Below are 19301 nucleotides of genomic sequence, written 5' to 3'. Positions count from 1 at the left end.
TAGGGAAATATTTATTGTATGCAACACTGGTAAACTCAGTAAGGAGCTGAATTTAAAAAAAAAACCACAGAGAAACAAGGAGAAAGAGATGGGGAGTTTATCTGACTTTGCAAAGGCATAAAACCAAACCACACAAAAATGTTCAAAACAGGAAAGAAACATAGACACTACAGAGGTGGCTGAGCTCCGAGGATGCTTTGAGCACCATCTCCTTCGACGGCACCCTTGTGCTTCATTTTGCGCTTCATATGGGCACATCCCTTTCTTCCTTGACTGTGCCCTTCCCCCGACCCAGTAAGGTGCCCTCACAGAGAGGCAGAATTTTCTTCTTCCACCCAGACGCCGACAGTTTCCCCCACAGCCTCTCACCCTCTGTTCCCATCGCCTAGGATTCCTGCCGCGGTGAGAGTTCCCGTGCGGGAGAAAGGCGCTCCTCTCGCCTGTCGTTCCCCCGGGCTGCGCGGCCACCTGCGAACCGAGACAGCACACAGACACTGAGACCCGGGCGCCGGGAGTAGAGCGGGGTGAACCTGGAGAGGAGCCCGGGAACGGCTCCAGCACCAGGAAAGGGGCTTCCGCGGAGCATACTCATACGGTCAGGCTGCGGCAGAGAAAGAGGCGGGGGACGATGGCAGGGCTGACCTAGCTTTCGCACCCCCTTCTCGCCGCCCGGCTCCCTGGCCAGCTGCAGCCAGGTCTCAGCCGGGCAACGAATCGGCCCCGCAGCGCCGCCGGGCGGCGCTTGCGCACTGCGGCCGTCGCTCTCGGCCGCCTTTACGGCTCACCTCCAGGAGACGCGGCGTAGCCGAGCCGCGCCGTGCTGGCCTGAGCAGAGCTGGCACCGCGGGGACCTGGCAGCAGGAGCGGAGCCCGCCGCAGACCCGCCTGCCCTCGCGGCCGCGGCTGCCGCCCCGCCTTTCCCGCTGCCCGAGCGGTTCAGAGAGGCAGTAGACCCTAGGGGTCGGTCCCGCGGCTCCGCCCGCCCGGCGCCGGTAGCAACTTTGCCGTCCTGGTTGTTCTCGCCTCTCTCCGATGCAGTGTGAGCGCTTAGATGGCGCGGTGATTAATCCTGACAAGAGTTTTGCAAAGCCTTTAAAAGCCCAAAGATGCGCGCAGCAACCTGTTTTCTACCAGGCTGTTGGAGAAAAGGAATTGCAATTTCCCGGAAAGGGGAGTGTTTTCCATAGGGGACTTTTCCTCACCAATAAAGCCATCAACAACCCGAAGCGACGGGAGGACGTAAATGGACATTACGAGGCCGGTGCGACTGCTGGCGGGAGGCAGCGGTCCCGGGAAAGGGCGGAGCGCCAGAGGGGAGTCCTCCTGGCGTTGCACTTGCTACATTAACTCGGCGCGGCGGAGACAGCGACACAAGTTTACGGGGCTGCCCCGGGTGGTGGCAACAAGAGCCTCCCCGATTCTTCGGTCGCCGCGCCCCCAGCGCCAGCCACTTCCCTCGGCGGACGCCGGCGGTAGCGGGAGCCGCTTTCCAGCCTCAGCGACGTCGTGGCTAGCCCCTGCCCGGCGGGGCACGCTATCCCTGGGAGGCAGCCGAGCATGTCTCTCGCTCCCAGCCCCGCTCAGCGGGGCGGCTGCCACCTCTGAAAGGGAGAGAGGGAGCCCCGCCGCCTTTCGGCCATGCAGTATCTCCGCGATCCCCTCGCCCTGCTCTGCCAGGTGCTGAGCGTCTGGGCTGCCTGCGCTCTGGCCCCCGCCGCGGCCGCCGCGTTGCCTGCGCTCCCTCAGCGCGCCCGCTCGCTGCCAGCCCCGACGCCCCTCGTCCAGGGCCGGGGAGCGGCCGCGGCTCTCCCCGGGCGTGGAGAACTCTCACACGGGGCTGACGCCGCACCCGGCAGAGCGGAGGGGCCAGGCGGCAGTTGCGCGCCCCACGGGGCGGCGAGGACCGGGCTGCGGCGGGCGCGGAGCAGCGAGCGTGGAGCCGGAGCGGCGGCGGGGAGGGGCACGGCGAATGGCCCCCACTGGCTGCCCCTGAACGGCTCGGCCGGCGGTGAGGGCAGCACCGGGTCCCGCGGCAACGCCACGGGGCGCCGCGCCCGCATCCGCAACCCCTTCTATCCGCTGACCGAGGAGTCGTACGGCGCCTACGCCGTCATGTGCCTCTCCGTGGTGATCTTCGGCATCGGCATCATGGGCAACATGGCAGTGATGTGCATCGTCTGCCACAACTACTACATGCGGAGTATCTCCAACTCACTGCTAGCCAACCTGGCTTTCTGGGACTTCCTCATCGTCTTCTTCTGCCTGCCACTGGTCATCTTCCAGGAGCTCACCAAGAAGTGGCTCCTAGAAGACTTTTCTTGCAAAATCGTCCCATACATCGAGGTAATGGCGGTGGGTCGGGACACGTGGGCCTCTGCGCAGCTCCCCGGGTGGTCGGGACGCGGGCCTCGGGCACCCCGGTCGCCTCTTTCCTGCCGCCGGCTTTAGCTACGGTGCGGGGCCGTCGCTGTCCTTGTCCATTGCTGCTGGCCTGGTGGCGTCCAGGTGCGGTGTGGTCTGGGTTTTCCAGGCACTCTTGGGGGACTGAGGAGGGCCCCGGCCCAGCCTTGCTGTGACAGGTGCTTATGGCTCTATCAGGTCCGGCAGCATCGGGATCCCTGTAATCTCAGACTAAGCACCTCCTTCCACTTGGCAAGTTCTGTCAAACTTTCCTTGCTTTTCGTGATCCTGAATGTCGAGGAATCTCCTCAGAATTAGGTTTACATTTTTTTAAGTTGTTGGTTTATGTTTGTTTTCCTGAAGTGAATCAGGAAAGCAGATGGACGGGGTAAGTGGGAATAGGCTCTAAGAAGCTGATCATATAAAAAGGACCATCGATGGGATGGATGGATGTGCTCTTGATTTATATTTAAGTGTTCAAACATAAAATTTATTTTGCTTAAGAAAAAAATTCGACCCCAGCTCTATTTAAACCGCAGCTTCATGGCAGTTGTTCAGATGCTCAGACAAAAAAGAAGGCTCTGTCAAAGAAGTTCTCAGCCAACTTCCTAGAGACCTGCTAGTAGCGTTCACGTTTTCTACTTTATTAACTGGTACTGAACACTGAGGCTTGTTGATGGAGTGGTAGCTCTTAATTCTGACTGGCTCTGCTGTATTTCTAAAACAACCATGTTCAACATTTCTTTGTAACTGAAATCTGAGGCACCAGCTGTTGATTCTCTTGTCCTAAAAAAGGAATATTAGGGAAAAAAAACCACAAACCACACAACAAACAAAACCACACCAGTTCCTCTCCCCAAACAAAATCCAACTTGTAATTAATACGTGCAATATGAGCTTTAATAACACACTAGTACACAGAAATACATAAATAACTGTCAACTGATATTTTGAAAGAAATGTTTTTAAAGATGTGTGATGTGTGTAGCCACGAAATTGCCTACTTCTTTAATAAGTGATACATTTTATTACTGGTCGTACTGGACAAAGGGTGGAGCTGTGCTACACTTAGAGGAACTCGAGGCCAGTGGTATATGTAACAGCACTACATTGGAAAAACTGAGTACACTTAATCGATTTGCATTGAAGAAGATATGAAGGAGTAAATACATGTTTGTAGAGAAACTGATAGCACTAGGAACTTGTAAAGTTTCTGATTTGGGGCTACAGTGATAATCAGCAAAAAAAAATAGTAGTGTCTCAGTTAAAGTGGAACCATTTCAATTAAAGTAGCTTGTGTCGTTTAAGTGTTTTCAGGACTTTCCTGTAGTGACGTTTCGCACTTCCTAACCTTCCTAACCTTTTTCTAACAAAATGAGAAACGATTCTTTGTAATGCTGATTCTAATTAAAGATTAGTAATTTGTATTATTTGCATGGTTATGCTATTCTTCAAAACTTGTTCCTTATGCTGTGCAGCTTTAGGGACTAAAGTTGTCAAACAGAGTAGTAGTTTCAGTAGTTTATTGGAAATGTAGCTGCTGAACACATTCAGCTGCTGTATTCCTTTATATTTTAATGATACATTATGTTTTCACTTTAAAGTTCTGTCGATGTGTAGAGTTCTTATTCAAATCTTACTCAAGAACTGGCACCAATCTAGTTGTGGTGGACCACTAGAGCATGGTGTCTATCTTAGACAGTGGGATCTAAAAGTGAAACATTCTTCTTGTCCTGGAGGAAATGTAATTAATTTATATCAAAGGTACAGATCTAAAAAGATGCAGCTTTGGGGTTCTGTGTAGCTTCTGTGTTATATATTTTTCATTCAGTAATTGTTAAACATGATACTAGTGTATGTGAAGTATGTTCCTCACCCTGAGAGGAGTAATTAAAAGGCTGGATTTCCCTCTTGCAAACTGTAGCCATGAGAGGTGGATACTGAACACCACTCTTCACAGCTTGTGTTGAGCTTGGTGAGGAGGACTGAGAAAGAGAAAAGAGTTACAGTAAAGTTTTACCACTTATGAATTGTTGCCCCAACCTTATAGATGTTATGCAGTGACACTGACATTCTGTCAAGGATTGTTCAGGGCAGTGTGCATCCAACAGCTGAATATTTTGCCTGGTCAGACTCATTCCCTTCTCACACAATGGGAGCAAAGCTGTAGACACCTATGTTTAGTAGAGGCTTCCAGACCTTCATGGAATACTACAAATAAAAGCATCTTCCTGAAGATGGACAAGTTATAAGTTGTTGTTTGTATTTTTTTAATATTAGCCCAGCATTTTGTTCTTTTAAGAGTCTCTTTGTTCTATGCCTTGATCTCTTTTTTGTATGACACTTGTCCTCATGTGGTGTTTAGGGAGCTATGTGTTTCACCCAGAGTTGTAGATCCAGAAATATGTCACTTTCAGACATCAAAGACCATTACTGGACTGAGCCCTCTGTCTTTCAGAATTGGGGAACAGGATATGTCTGGTTATCAGAACAAGTGATATGGTGATCACAACATTTTAACACAACTCAAGCATGCTTTGTATTATATTTGAAGGTTTCAACTGAATCCCAGTGAGGAACTTTGAGTGTTCTTAGATTTGCCTCTTGTGACCAATTGTTTTTAATTTGTGCTGTTTAATGGATTTTGTGCAGAGTTTCAGCAAAGCAGCTGTTGCCAGTGATGACACATATGCACACAATCTGGTGAAGATGTTTTATGGTATCTTCAAGCACATTTGCAGATATAAATATTGAGCTTCTAGCAGTGGAAGGCCTCCATAGTTTTTAATTAAAGGGCAATTTTCCCATACTTAATAAAGATCTGCTGTGACCAGGTACCTTAAGCAGTCATTTCAGAGGTACTTTCTATCACAGTTCAGTCACTTCTAACCACTTTTTTGAACTATGTCATGCCTATGCTTGCATAAGGAATGCTGTGCACATGACTGAGGAAGAAGCTGAGTAAATTAATTCTTCTGTGCTTCTTATTCAGTCTTTAGGTGATGAAAGTAAAATTGCTAGAGAACAAGGCTAGAAGGACAGATGGTTAGTAGAAGTGGGTGAAATTATCTCCACTTAGAACTTCACTTGACCCTGGTGATGACACTCCGTTTTGAAAGCACTGAGAAGGAATTGAGGGAATTAGGACAACTGGGGCAGCTACTCAGTCCATGAGGATGTGTGGAGATGTGGTTATGCATTTCAGTTCTAATCTTCTGTGCAGTAGTTTTTAAAATTTGCCACTTTTTTCAGGTGTTTCAGAAGCCTAACTTTAAATATGCATGTCTGAACTGTTTTCCTGTGTGCCATACACTTTTCTCAGTATTGCTCAGAATCAAGGGATGCAGAGTAAATGACAGTATAAAGAAAAATAACTTTGGCAACTTCCTGTTTCACAAGTTGTGCCAATGTAAAACCCATTTCTTTTTGTTTAAGCAAAAAGTTTGTTCCCCTACTTACAGATTTATGTTAAGGTTTAATAGAAAGAAGTGTGGATGTAGACAAAATCTACTGTGCTTCAAAATATTTCATGTATTTCACAGCTCTTACCTACAACAGTTCTGTGAAGCTGTGTTTTCACTTTTAATGCCAGAAGCTGATAGTGAAGTAAGTTGTTTAAGACCCAGAGCAGCTTGCTTAAGATGGCAAATGGATTGTGTCAACTAGGACTAGAAACTGTCTTTTGGATTTTAAAAGGAAGCTTGCTTGAGTTGTGTGCAGTTTGCTCTTGGAGGCTATACTAGAAACTTGGTGAGCTCAAGGGTGGCGTTGTTTGAGGTAGGCATAACTTTCTGTGTCAGCAGATTGAGACAAGCTGCTTACCGTGGAGTAGTTTTGAAATTGGGGAACAGTCTAGAAGAAGGGCTTGCAGAAGCTCATTTACCGTCCTGTGCAGTCCAGCACAGAGCAAGCGTTTGCTAAGGCCAGTGATGTTAATCAACCCTGTGCTCAGTGCTAATAAACATGAGTCCGTCTGTCTTTCTCTTACCCCCAACAAAGATGAGAAAAATAAAGTTTGTATTGTCCTGGTCTGGACCATAGCATGCATATGCGACTCTAGAGCAGGCTGACAGTGAAAGCCTCTAAAATCCGATGCCCAGTCTCTGCATGTGCTTTTTGTCAATCAATATATGGCATCAGTCCTGTTCCTGGTGGGTAACCCAGCAAGAATCACAGTAAGCATTCTTGGTAGAAAGCATAAGGATTGATTTGCCCTGGAATGCTAATTACTCTTTCCCTGGCGCTCGCCCTCCAAAGCAATTTGAGGTGAGGCTTTTCTGTCTTTTACTTGGTAGAGACAGGTGAGGGGCACAAAGAACTGTTCCTCTGACTGTTCCACAGCTGTCAGAAAAACTCCTTATATTAATTTTCAGTTTTGGGAAGCAAATACATTTTTATGGGCATTTATAAAAGCTGTGTGTTACATGTCTTCCGAGTTTTTCGTTGTGCAGCATAAAGATGTCTCTTCCTTCACTCTTCTGAACCTCCAGTAAGTCCTCTGGGTCATAGAGAAAGATCCTTAGACAGGTTTGCAGTTTCAAGGTTTCATACTAAGAGTTTTCAAGGGGGGTGGCTACCTATGTCTTTTGCTGGACAGAATATCTTCAGCACTTATCATGCAATAAATAATTGTTTCAAACAGAAGTGTTAGTATATCTCTGCCCCCTAACATGTTGGGTGTTCTGTCAGTCTTTCTTTCCTCTGCAAACCCTGTCTTTCAGGGTATATAAATTGTCCATAAAACTTTACTTTTGATTTAAACTTCGCATGTGGCATTTCAGCATGGAAATGAATTTGTGTCAGGCTAGGTTTAAAGTTGAATCAATAATATTTAAGTTACATATGTGTGGAGAGAAAAAGGCAGCATTTGCTGTCCTGGAACCACTAACTGCTCTCATCACTGGGATCTCCCTTCTCCATATGACAGGAATTTCCTGCAAAGGGGTAAGAGGCAAAATTTTAGCAGCAGTTCCATGTTGCTGATACTTAGAATTAGTGCAGCAGTCCCTTGTGTAACATGATGAGAGTTTGATCCTCTGAAGAATGGCACCAATTTATTTCTTTATATTAAAACAAGCAAACAAACAAAATGCAAAACAAAACAGAAAAACCCCAATGAAACAAAAACCCAAACCAAACCCATAATTACATCTGCTTTCTAGTCCTCTGGGTAAGTGTATGGTGTACTAATGATTATTTCCAGTGCACTGATGGTCTGGTTGGCTTTTTTTTTCCCAAAGAATTCAAAAGCAGGTCTTGGAAGTGGTTCTGAACACCATTACTCTCTTAAGATACACAGAATGACAAAAACACTTGAAGGCCATGTGCTGTAAATCTCTCTATGTGAATGTTGATAGTACCGCAAACAAAATGATTGCATTGTAACCATTGTTCCATCTGTGTAAGACATCTCTGACAGCAGTTTCCAAAATTACCACCCTGTCTTTTTGGGTAGTTAAGGTGGCATAGATTTTTATCCAGAATGCTTAAGTTAACGCTAATTGCAAATGTCAGAGAGGTAACCTGGCCCCCGTACTCCTAAGATACCGAATTATTTCCACCACACCACAGTAGTATTTTAGCTGAATGACCCTTGCTTATCTTAATGTATAAAGCCAGTAATGCTTAGTCACACTTCATGTGAGAAACATAGAGATACTGTACTTATGTATTTTTATTCTTTTGTAGTGATGGCTATTGTTTTTTGGAGGGTTCGTTGTGTTTATTTGGTTTGATTTTTTATTAATTGAAAGGACAGAAACCAGAAATCTAAATAAACAATTAAATACTTGTTTGCAATGGGATGACCTTTTATTCTGTAGCACTCCAATCTTATTACTGGACTCTGTACTGTAGGTATAGAGTAGCATGAAAGAAGCACTGCAGTTCATACTAACTGTTTATTTATCTTAGGCAAACCTGACAAGTCTGTAAGAGCCACCATGGCATGTTGCTTTAACATTCTCTAAAGTTGTGGAGTTTGTGGTTATAGAATGGTCATAATAAGATGATGGACTCTAATGACTTAGGGGGAAGAAAATTAGTCATTTATATGATATAACAAGAATTAATAGAGTCTACAGGGTGTCATGAGAGTTCACAGTTCAGAGATGGCTTGGCTAGTAGTTATCAAACTTTTCAGCTTTCCTATTACAACATGAAAATTTTTTGAATACCCAGTCTGCCTTGTAACCAAAGAAGGAAGAGTGCCATGTAGTTTAAGAAACTCTGTGTCATCAACAGAAAATTTATTTTGTCTGAGAAAATTCATCTATAGTTGGTGGAAGCAGCCACTTTTTGTAACTCCTTTATTTTATCTTTTACCAGATATACTCAATCTACATTGTTTTCCCTCAGTTCTCCATTGGAAGGCATGCTCAACAACATGATACCTGAGATGATTAATGGTCCCTTTCATTTCCAGCCTCGAGTTGCTCATGGACGGTTGATTCCCATTCTGTTATATCAAAGTCCTTCAGCTTAAGTGACTTTTGCATCTCAAGATGGAATTATTTGTAGATAGCAGCAATATTTCATCTTGGTCTTCATCTTATTGGACTGACTGACCCAGCCTCTTTTATATTCGCTTACAGAATTTGGTCTTCATTGACCTTTTCACCCGAGTCACCTTTTCTGATCTCATTTCTCACTTTGTTTTTCATTATCTTTATCTAGTCAAGCAGATATTAGAGAGAATTCTGACTCCCACTAGCATTGCTCACTGTACTACACCTGCACTGCTTCTCTCTGGTCAGCCAGAGGCTTGTCAGCTAGAGGCTGGAGCCAAAAGCTATGGAACCACAGCCAGGAGAATAAGTAGGGCAGGCCAAAGAGGGCCTGGGAACATTTTGGTAATTGTTAAAGTTCATTAAAGGGGAATGGGTATGTTGGAGGGACTGAGAGGAAAACTGATGCAATTAAGATGAGTCTTTCACGAGTGTAGTGTATTTCTCTTTGGCCTCAGTTCCCCAAATGAGCTTTGACAGAGATGACTAACAGCTGGTGAGCTAATGACCAAAGGTTTATGCATTGTCTCAAAGGCACATCACAGTGCAATGCTTTTAAAGGAACAACAGTATTAAGAGACACTCTTCTAGCAATAATGTCTTCTTTTGTGTGTGTATGGTGTAGCTGCTAATCTCTTCAACAGCTGTTCTCTGCCCAAATAATGTAGGCACATCCTCAAAGCAGAGGTCGCTTTTTTCCTGATATGTGGTGGCAAGAGAAAGATATAAACTAGTGTCAAATATCTGGACTCAAGGAGAATCTTCATAGGGACCATATGGAAATAAATCGGACAATGACGTGATGATCAGAAACTACTGAGCCTGACTCGCCCTTGCCTTGCCTCATTCCCTGCCAGATTGGAATTACGACTGCAGCAGCATAGCAGGATAGCAGAAACTCAGCTGCTAAAACAAGAAGAGCACCATTAAACTCCATGCTGCTTCACACCACTTTAAGATCTGTTAATTTACCTACTCGCCATCAAATGACTTACCTTAATTCTGTGATTATTTCAGGGCAATATAACACATTTAAAAAGAAACTTCCCTGGCTTTCATCCATGTTTCCAGTTTAGCCCTGATTATTAGTATGACTGGTATGAATGAACACCCCTAAACTGAAATCGTGTGAACATGCAGAAATGCATGTCTCAATTCTTACCCATGTAGGTTGTGAGTGGTAACTCTTGGTTTTGCTGGCTGTTACTCATAGTCTGCAGTGTGGGGTAAGTAATCAGACCCTTAAATTGCTATACTGCTTTTAAGCCAGTCAGCTGGAGGGAATCCCGGTTTATCTACTTGAGAGTGTTTGATTTTGCACTCTTTTCCATGGCATCACTAACTCCATTAATCTACAGAATATAGGAAAAGATGGCCTGCTCAAGAGAAACAATACCTTTGTGTAGCTCGTTTCATCTGTAAATCCATGGGAGAGCTTTCAAAGCCGACTTCCACTGTTCTTAGTTATTTCCTCTTGCTCTATTTCACTGTCTTAAACCTCCAAGTTGCTGGTCAATTAATGTGACAGGAACCCCGTAGGTTATGTTTGTTCATGGTAGGCATGTCTTCTTTCATTAGTCCAGCCTTAACAGCTGCAGAGTTTTAATGTCTTAGCTACTGTATAACAGCCTGTTTGCAATGAATGCTAAAGCAATAAAGGCGTGTGCGTTGGGGGCGGGGGAGAGGCTCATGTTAGAGTCGAAAGGGGAAATGTTAGTGTGCACACCTGAAGATTTTCTTCTGTTCTACTGATTTTTCTTTCAATCTCTGTTCTCCCATAATTGTAGAGAGCCAACTCCTCACCCTTTTGTTACTCACATAGATGTTCTGGCTAAAGGTTTTTCTATCACCTTAAGGAATTTGAAAACTGCACGCACATTTAAATGTTTTGGAAACAAAGTCACTAGTCTTGAATTTAAAAATCTGACTCTCATAATTGCTACCTGAAAATTAATTGGCTAAGGTTATCACTGTTCATTAAGATTTCCCTGCAACTGTGGTTTTTCTTTAGTTGTTTATAATTTTTTGTGATGTTTACCAAGCTTTCCTTGAATATGATCAGACACTTTAACTTCTTAAATCAATAGGCTTGCCTAGGTTTGCAGTACTGTTTTGTCATCATTAAATATTCCTGCAAGTTAGTAAGTAAGAGATTGCATCTTAGTCATTCCATCTTTTAGGAAGATGCTTCAAAGAATTCTACAACTAAGCCAGTTCCTGACAGTTTTAATCCCAAGTGCTTAATATTTTGCAGTGATTTTAGTAATCTACTGTGGCCATTAAATATTGAAGGACAAAATTAATGATACATTTATATAATAGTGCATAATTTAACTATTTATCTTTGCAGAACATTTAGCAAAATATATTTCCAGATTGTTGTAGAAATCAGAATATTTTTCAAATATCTGTATGACATTTAAATATGTCATTGCACATTGAATTTGGGTAAGCAAAATTACAGTGAACTGCCTAATTTTACCCTAGATTTCCCTCTGAAGTGTACAGACATACGGGTTTTTTTTCATGAGAAAAGATGGCATTCTTTACATTTGTTAGGCATATTATTTAAGTTTATTTTCTTTTGCATCAAAAGATTTTCAGCATAACACAAGCTTGCAAACCCAAGAAAACAAATGAATTAGAATGCAACAGGACACCTAATCTTTCTCCAATTGAAGTTAATGGGAGTTCTGCTTTGAATTTGAACTGAAGTTGAATTTATTGGAAATAGGATTAGGCCAAAATGTATATAATCATCTTGCAAATGTCTTTTTAGGTAATTTAATTATAAACAGGATAAAATTATAGAAAATTGTGTTTCATGACAGTACAAGATTTCTGTTAATGCATAAAATGATGGTTATTAAAGCTAGAGAACATAAGCATTACTCTGTACTTGCTCACTCCTTACAATATATAATTGAGAGCTCTGTCCCAGCCCAGATATCTTTAAATCATTTAAATAACAGAACTACTGCCACTTCTGGCCTGCATTGCACTCTACCACAAGATGTTTCCTGTGAAATTAAGCCTAGGTTTTCCTGTGATTTTTTTTTTTTTCAAAATTGAGTGTTGAAAATAAGTTTTTAAAGTCTAACTATTACAGTAGAAGTTGGTTTTGCACAGGCTCTGCAAGTCTGAGGATTTCAGATACAATCTCTTTGAAGTTGCAGTATGGGATGATATGTGCCTGTATCCCATCAAGATTTAAAGCCTAAGTCTACAAAATTGATTGTTGCACCCTACTCCATTTGGTAGATGCCTAATCCACAGGTTTCTTAAGTTATGTTTTGATATTTTGAGCCTGTGCGTACTTGAGGAACATGTAATATGGGCATAAGTTATACTTCTACTGAAGGAAGGCTCTTCCATCTCTGTGATGGAACTGATTTCTCAGAAAAATACTCCCTAGAAAAAATGGAGGGAGGAAGGGAGTTTACATATTGATCAGTTCTTCAGCTGTTTTTCCAGTCAGTGTTGCACAAATGTTTGCCTGGGCCTCCAGGAGAGGATGATGTCAAGATGAAATAAATATTTGTAGGCAGAAAAACAGACTTAGACTTTAGGTATGCATGCTAGAAGTTCATCAAACACTGGAAGCTAAGTTCTTTCTGTGGTGCTTCTGATACTGCTCAGGACAGTGGTGCTTAACTGTCTCCTATACTGACATACCTAGCTTCTCCTTTGCCTTTGACAGTCAAGGGGCTAGACTTGATTGGCATTTCAGACTACAAATTGAACTCCCTTTGAACAGGGAAAGCTTAATGGCAAAGGCTTTCATCCAGAGTACAACAAATTAATTTCCTCTTCAACCTGAGTGAGTTTAGGCCTCCATCACTAAGGAGACTACCATCAACAGAGGACCAGGGAACTTTTGAAGGAGATGAAGTTTTCCCACTCTCCACTAAGTAATGGACTGTACCCCCCATAGATGTCACCTGTATTAACTTGCATTCCCTTTTCTCCTTCCTAGGTAGCCTCTCTTGGAGTCACCACATTCACACTGTGCGCCCTCTGCATCGACCGATTTCGTGCCGCCACCAACGTGCAGATGTATTATGAGATGATCGAAAACTGCACCTCGACAACAGCCAAACTGGCTGTCATCTGGGTGGGTGCACTGCTGCTGGCCCTGCCGGAGGTTGTGCTGCGCCAGCTGGCAAAGGAGGACCCCGAGTACAGTGGCAGCCCCCCAGGGGAGCGGTGTGTGGTGAAGATATCCACCACGCTGCCTGACACCATCTATGTGCTAGCTCTCACTTATGATGGAGCAAGACTCTGGTGGTACTTTGGCTGCTATTTTTGTTTGCCTACCCTTTTCACTATTACCTGCTCCCTGGTAACAGCAAGGAAAATCAGGAGGGCAGAAAAGGCTTGCACAAGAGGGAACAAGAGACAAATTCAACTGGAAAGTCAGATGAACTGCACAGTGGTGGCGCTGACCATTTTATATGGGTTTTGCATCATTCCTGAAAACATCTGCAATATTGTGACTGCCTACATGTCCACAGGGGTCTCTCGGCAGACTATGGACCTCCTCCATCTCATTAGTCAGTTCCTTTTATTCTTTAAGTCTTGTGTTACCCCAGTTCTCCTTTTCTGTCTCTGTAAACCTTTCAGCCGGGCCTTTATGGAGTGTTGCTGTTGCTGCTGTGATGAATGCATCCAGAAGTCTTCAACAGTGACAAGTGATGACAATGACAATGAGTACACCACAGAACTGGAGCTTTCTCCTTTCAGTACTATCCGCCGCGAAATGTCCACTTTTGCCTCTGTGGGGACTCACTGTTGATTGACTTAGGACTTTTTTTCCTGTATCTTTTTTCTTGTAGCCATTTTCTTTCTTTTTGTTTTTAAATTCATATTTTCCTTCTTGAAACAAAATGCCAGGAAAAAAAAAATTACTACTGAAACAACTCTGGAAACCAATGAGCATATTAACAGTCATGCTTTGGGAAGTAATTTGTTTGCTTATTAAAATAGAAGAAAGAGAGAAGAAGAGACAGCACTCAATTTTAAATCATGTTGTATGGTGCTAGGATTTTATTGTCTGAGGAGGAGAATTCATATCAATCCACTTTTATTTAATTCTGTAGTATTTTTTTGATAATCACTGTAAAATTATGATATAGACTTGGGGTTTGGAAGGTGTTTCATATAAAACGTGGAAAGTATTTGGCTAGTTTTAATCCAGTTACTGTGCATTATTGTGAGAGGACTTGGGACTTCATAAAATTTATAAAGTCGCATAAAAAGAAATGAAGTTTTATTCTTTCACTTCATTGTCAATCTGCATTTAACTAAGACACCTGCAAGTCATTTTAAATTCTTTTAATATTTTTTTTTTAAAATCTTTGTGTTGCTTAAAAGAATTGAAATGGCCATATTAAATTTACCATTTTTGTACTTACCCATGGTGGCTATAATTGCAGTGTTTTAAGGAGGATGGTTATAATGGTGTTAGATTTACATGAGTGGGGTTTTTTTTAATGTATTTTACAAGGGTTCAATGTGCCTCATTGAAAATTTCCTTCTTAACCTGCAGGTATACCAAATCTGAGTTATTTTGTACTTCTTACAAACAAAGATTTGTTTTCTCACTAAATTGTCTTGTGTGATTTCAAAGCCAAGTTTCTTTCCAATTTGTTATTATGTCCTCAGTCTCTGTATCTATAGCTCCTACTCAGTGGAAGCCCCATTGCAGAGCAAGGCATTCTTTTGCCAGAGGTGTGCTGACAATAAATGTGAGGGACTGAAACACGTGGAGAGTGAATTCCTTCTTTCTTTTAAAAGGTGTAAAAATATGATTTGGGCTTGACCCAGGGCCCATTGCAGTCAGCAGAAAGGTTTCCATCAATTTCAGAGGGCTTTGGATCAGACTGGCATCTCCTATTTATTCAGGGATATGTAGCATGAATATTAATCACAGAGGCTGCGTATACCGATTATAAATCATGCTGCTCTCACAGAGCCTGCTATTCACTAGCAGCTCACAGCTCTCAAGCTGTTTTTGAGAACCACAGTGTGTTTTGCTGCTGACTTCTTGCTGTCCACAAAGTTCTTAAAATAAGGGTAGGTCAGCACTGCTAGAAGCAGTGTGATACAGTAAAATCTAAAGTTGTTGTTACAGGCAAGTCAGATTGGAGACTGGAAGTGCCTATCTGTACAAGGAGAGCTCATTTGCCCCACTCCTTGTCTGAAGTAGTCAGGCTTGTCTTGGCAGGAGAGCTGGCTCCTATTTGCACTGGGCAGTGGGCTGAAGTGTAGATACATGCTACGGAACTGAATTATAATTTGCCTATATTTGAATACTAATTAAATGAGCAATACAATCACAATAGTATATGCAGAAGTCAAATCACATGTGTTTGTCCTTTGAAATTAAGTGATTGTAACTGATGTAGGCTTATTTTCTGTTACATGCCTTGTTAAAAGAACTTGCTGGAACTTTGGGAAGGGAATCTTTCTTATTTGTAGAGCCTCGGCTTCATATGTTTAGTCTTTGTATCTACTTGGGGAAGCAATATGTCTTCTTCATCATTTTGACCAATAACAATTTAAACTGAAAAGCAGTTGGAATTAATTAATGTGAATATGTATCTGAATATATTTGCACTCAAGTTCTTTTTCTGGCATTTGAATCGGACACTGGGCCCTAGTAAAGCAAATCTACTTTATTCACCAGCCTAAATTTAAGTAACTGCTTCTATTCAGGACTTGCTAAATTGCCTAAGTTTATATAATCCTTTCGTAACATGGTCAGTCACTTCTGAAGAAGGGGACTGTCCCTTCTTTATAAACTCATTGCACTTTACTTGATTACATTCAATAAACTCTGAAAGGGATTAAAGAGAAAAAAGCCAAACCTACTAACCATGGTAGCTGTATCTCTTCAGATAACGTATTCCCATCTCTGCATCTTGATTTGTACTAGACCTTTTTAGGTGCCAATATTTATAAAGAATGAGAATAAAACTACCTTTTTTTGTTCCATGATGAACTGTTTCTCTCAGCTGCCTTTTCAGTCACAGCATCAGCAGTGGCTCAAGGACCTTGGAAAATCACAGCAGAATGGGAGGAGGGAGTATTTATAAAGTAAAGAAATACAGAAATTACTCGGGAGTATTGAGTGATCACGTTTTGCTAATTTAGGCATAAAACTGCAGAAGAAGTCTCCATTGCCTTGGATGTTTTGCCTTTTCTGCTTTCCAGTCTGCAGTGGACATGTGTAAGCTTTGCTGAGGACTGCTGCTTGCCCCCGGGTTAAATGCTTTGTGTCCCAGAGTGGTGCAGTTTGCTTCTCCATTGAAACATTTCCACAAGATGGTATGGTAATTGTACTGGGGAAAAAACAAACCAAAACAGACCAGTCGACAAAACAAAACAAAAAAGAATCCACAACAAATCAGCAATAAAAGGAGGCTTAACAAGTCACCGGAAATGGTAGAATCTGAAGGATCAATAATGCTGCATTTGGAAACGCATCCTCCTGCTTCTGTGGTGGAGCATTCTCCAGCCTTGTATTTGGTTGGACTTTTTTGTACCCAGTGTACCTAGCCTTTTATTCTGCTGAAAGAGAGCAATTTTCACAGCTATTTCTGTCAACAGTTCCCCACACACACTTTGGACCTCCATAGTAATTGGGCGGGCAAGACACCCTTTTATTTTAATTTGCTATCTAAATTGGTTTAACTAATGTCACATTAGCTGGCTGGCATCATTGCAACTATTCTGATACAGGCGTGGCTTGCTAATGCATTTGCCATGATAAATGATTCCGTTTGTTAAAGATGGGGTACTGCACTGGTTTGCTTCCTACTTTTGGGACTGGTGCTCTGAAATTTTCCTGGTGTTTGCTTTTCTTACTTAGCCACTTAGAAGCCATTTCTGTCTGATTTGAAGCCATTTCTGTAAGACATTTGTTAACAAAAGGGCATTTAATAGATTGATGAATGAAAACTTGGAAATGTTTGTATGTTTATGGCAGGGATTTGATTCTTTTACATAACCAAGAGAAACATGCAGGGCATGATGATCAAAGTTAGAGTGATGGAATGGAAAATCAGACTGTGAGGTAAGAAAGCCATATACCTCACAGATATGTAGATCTTTAATATGTTAGTACTTACCATCCCAGCCCTGGTCTCATTAAGAAATTCATTGAAACAGAGTACAAGTTGGAAGGGACCTCAAGGATAATCTGGTCCTACCTTTCTTGGCAAAAATACAGTCTAGACAATATGCCCCAGTGCTCCCTCCAGTTGAATCTTTAGTGTCTAATGGTGGGAGAAAAAATAAAACATGTAAAAACTAGTATGAGATCCAGTATCTCCAATGAGGTCATGTTTCATGACATATATCAAAAATAGGAAGTTGTGTTGGCCATAGTACAAATGGTAGATTATTGATGGATATTGCTTATTCAGAAGAAGTATCTTATTTTATCCCTTTCATGATAAATTTGTGCATCCAAATTTAAATAACTCCTGGTCTTAAATGATCTCAGTGACTTGCGCAGCTCCTCTTTTGTCCTTAGGACCCAGATGTAAGCTTCCACATCTGCAGGTCCAGCAGCTCTGGGAATGGCTCCTAAAAACAATGTTCCAATCATGTTGTTCTATGTCTGTGTAAGAAATCATATGACGTTAGGTTACATGGTGGGATTGTCATGTTATGCTCATGGAACTCAGAGGCAGACTAAATTTTAGGAAGTGTAAGTTGCTATTGAAATAGCACCTCCAAATAGCATCTCCAAATTAATTAAAGAGTATTCAAAATCTCTCCTAGGATCTGTGAACCATTGTGGCACAGTACAAAGATATGCAACTTGCCCTATGTATGTCTAGCTGCTGTTGATACTCTCAAAGACATTGCTAAGCTATTTATGGGTCGTTTGTTTATTTGGGTTTGGGTGAGTGGGTTTGTTTGTTGTGGTTTTGTTTTGGGTTTTGTGTATGTGTTGGTTTGGGTTGGTTTGTTTGTTTGTTTGTTTGTTTTGCCAGGCAATATTAAGAAAACTTCCAAATGGTTTAAGTCATTCCCTTCGTACTATATTGGAGTAAAGACTAAAGGCAAAACTTGCTCAAAATGAGCCTGTCTCCTTAGCTGGGCTCAGTCTGCAGAATGCCAAGCTTACCACACTGGCACTACACTGGCACCAGCATGTATGTGTTTGTGCACAATCTGGTGAATCACTAATTTAAGTTTTGTTATTTCTAGGATGGAAGAGCTAGATTCAGAGTCCTGCTTTCTTTAGTTTATAGCTGAGTCTTAAATTTGATGGATCACCATAACCATCTAAAAGGCTAGTGAAAAGGTCTTTACCTCTCCTGTTGGAGTAATTCCAAATTCTTTTGGTAATTAAATATTGAAGTGGAGACTTCAGCCTTAGTGTCAACACTGCTGACCTAAGCCACTGAGCTGTAGAAACAATCTTTTTTTCTCACTCTCTGGTTCAGGGAATGTTTTTAAAGGGAACAGATACTGTCAGAGAAGTGGAGCCAGCAGGTAGACTCGTAAAGAGCCTAAGTGAGAAATTATCAATTTTCAAGTGCCTTCACTAACCCAGATATTTGAACCCAAAACTGGTTTAGAATACGTATGCTACCCATAGCCCTACTGGTGCTTTTGTGGTAGAAAACTGTGCATTTTTGTGTCCCAATGTCAAACTCCCCACCCACCTTGGCAAATTATCCATTTTGGGTGACTAATGGGAGAGTAGTCACAGTTGAATGAGTTTCTGCAGAAGAAAGTCTGATGTCTTGCTCTCCTGCACTTCTTTCTTGCCCAGACCTTTACTGGTTTCTGAGGTGTTTTCTTCAGATAAAGATATTTTGCAGGCAGTGTGGCAGCTCTCTTGAAACTTGAAACAGATGCTTACATACACAGCTTTGAGTCTCGAGGCTGCAGTCTCTCTGCCTCAGAAAGATTACAGCATGTGTGGATGAGATTGTGTATTACCTTTATTCTGAAGGGGGAAACCTATGAAGTGAACTGCCTACAGGAAGCTGATTCATCTCAGCTCCATAAGAAACTATACCAAATGATTGTGGTGGGTTAACACCTTTTTCTGAAAACAAAAGAAGAAAGCAGGGTGGAGGGCTTGCAGGTACTTTACACTCCCTGAAGGGCGTCTCCCCCCTGGGAAAGCTGAGTCTGTTCCACTCCCCCCTCCTTGCCCAGCAAGCGTATAAAAAGAAGGACATCACTGCCCATTGCAGGCTCGAACCCACAATCTCAACACTCAGAGTCTCATGCCCTACCAACTGAGCCACGTGGTCCTCCTCCATTCCTTCAGCCACCCCCACAAGGCGTTGGCTACCATCCAGGAGTCAGTGTAGAGGTACAGCACTGGCCAGTTCTCTCGTTCCGCTATATCCAGGGCCAGCTGGA

The 19301-nt window shown here is 42.5% G+C and overlaps 1 protein-coding gene across 1 annotated transcript; it reads left to right on the top strand.

Annotated features, from left to right (window-relative positions):
* Positions 1 to 936: 936 nt before the first annotated feature.
* On the top strand, positions 937 to 18995 carry GPR37 (G protein-coupled receptor 37). The gene is made up of 2 exons (XM_068165564.1): positions 937 to 2343; positions 12883 to 18995. The coding sequence occupies exons 1-2, from the start codon at positions 1639 to 1641 to the stop codon at positions 13699 to 13701; spliced, it is 1524 nt and encodes a 507-aa protein (XP_068021665.1). The 5' UTR covers positions 937 to 1638; the 3' UTR covers positions 13702 to 18995.
* The last annotated feature ends 306 nt before the right edge of the window (positions 18996 to 19301 follow it).

This window comes from Melanerpes formicivorus, unplaced genomic scaffold (assembly GCF_026170545.1).
Source record: "Melanerpes formicivorus ecotype bairdi unplaced genomic scaffold, bMelFor1.0.p_v2 SCAF_3, whole genome shotgun sequence".
Lineage (NCBI taxonomy): Eukaryota > Metazoa > Chordata > Aves > Piciformes > Picidae > Melanerpes > Melanerpes formicivorus.
The sequence above is the reverse complement of the archived record's forward strand: the minus strand, read 5'-3'. Positions and strand labels throughout refer to the sequence as shown.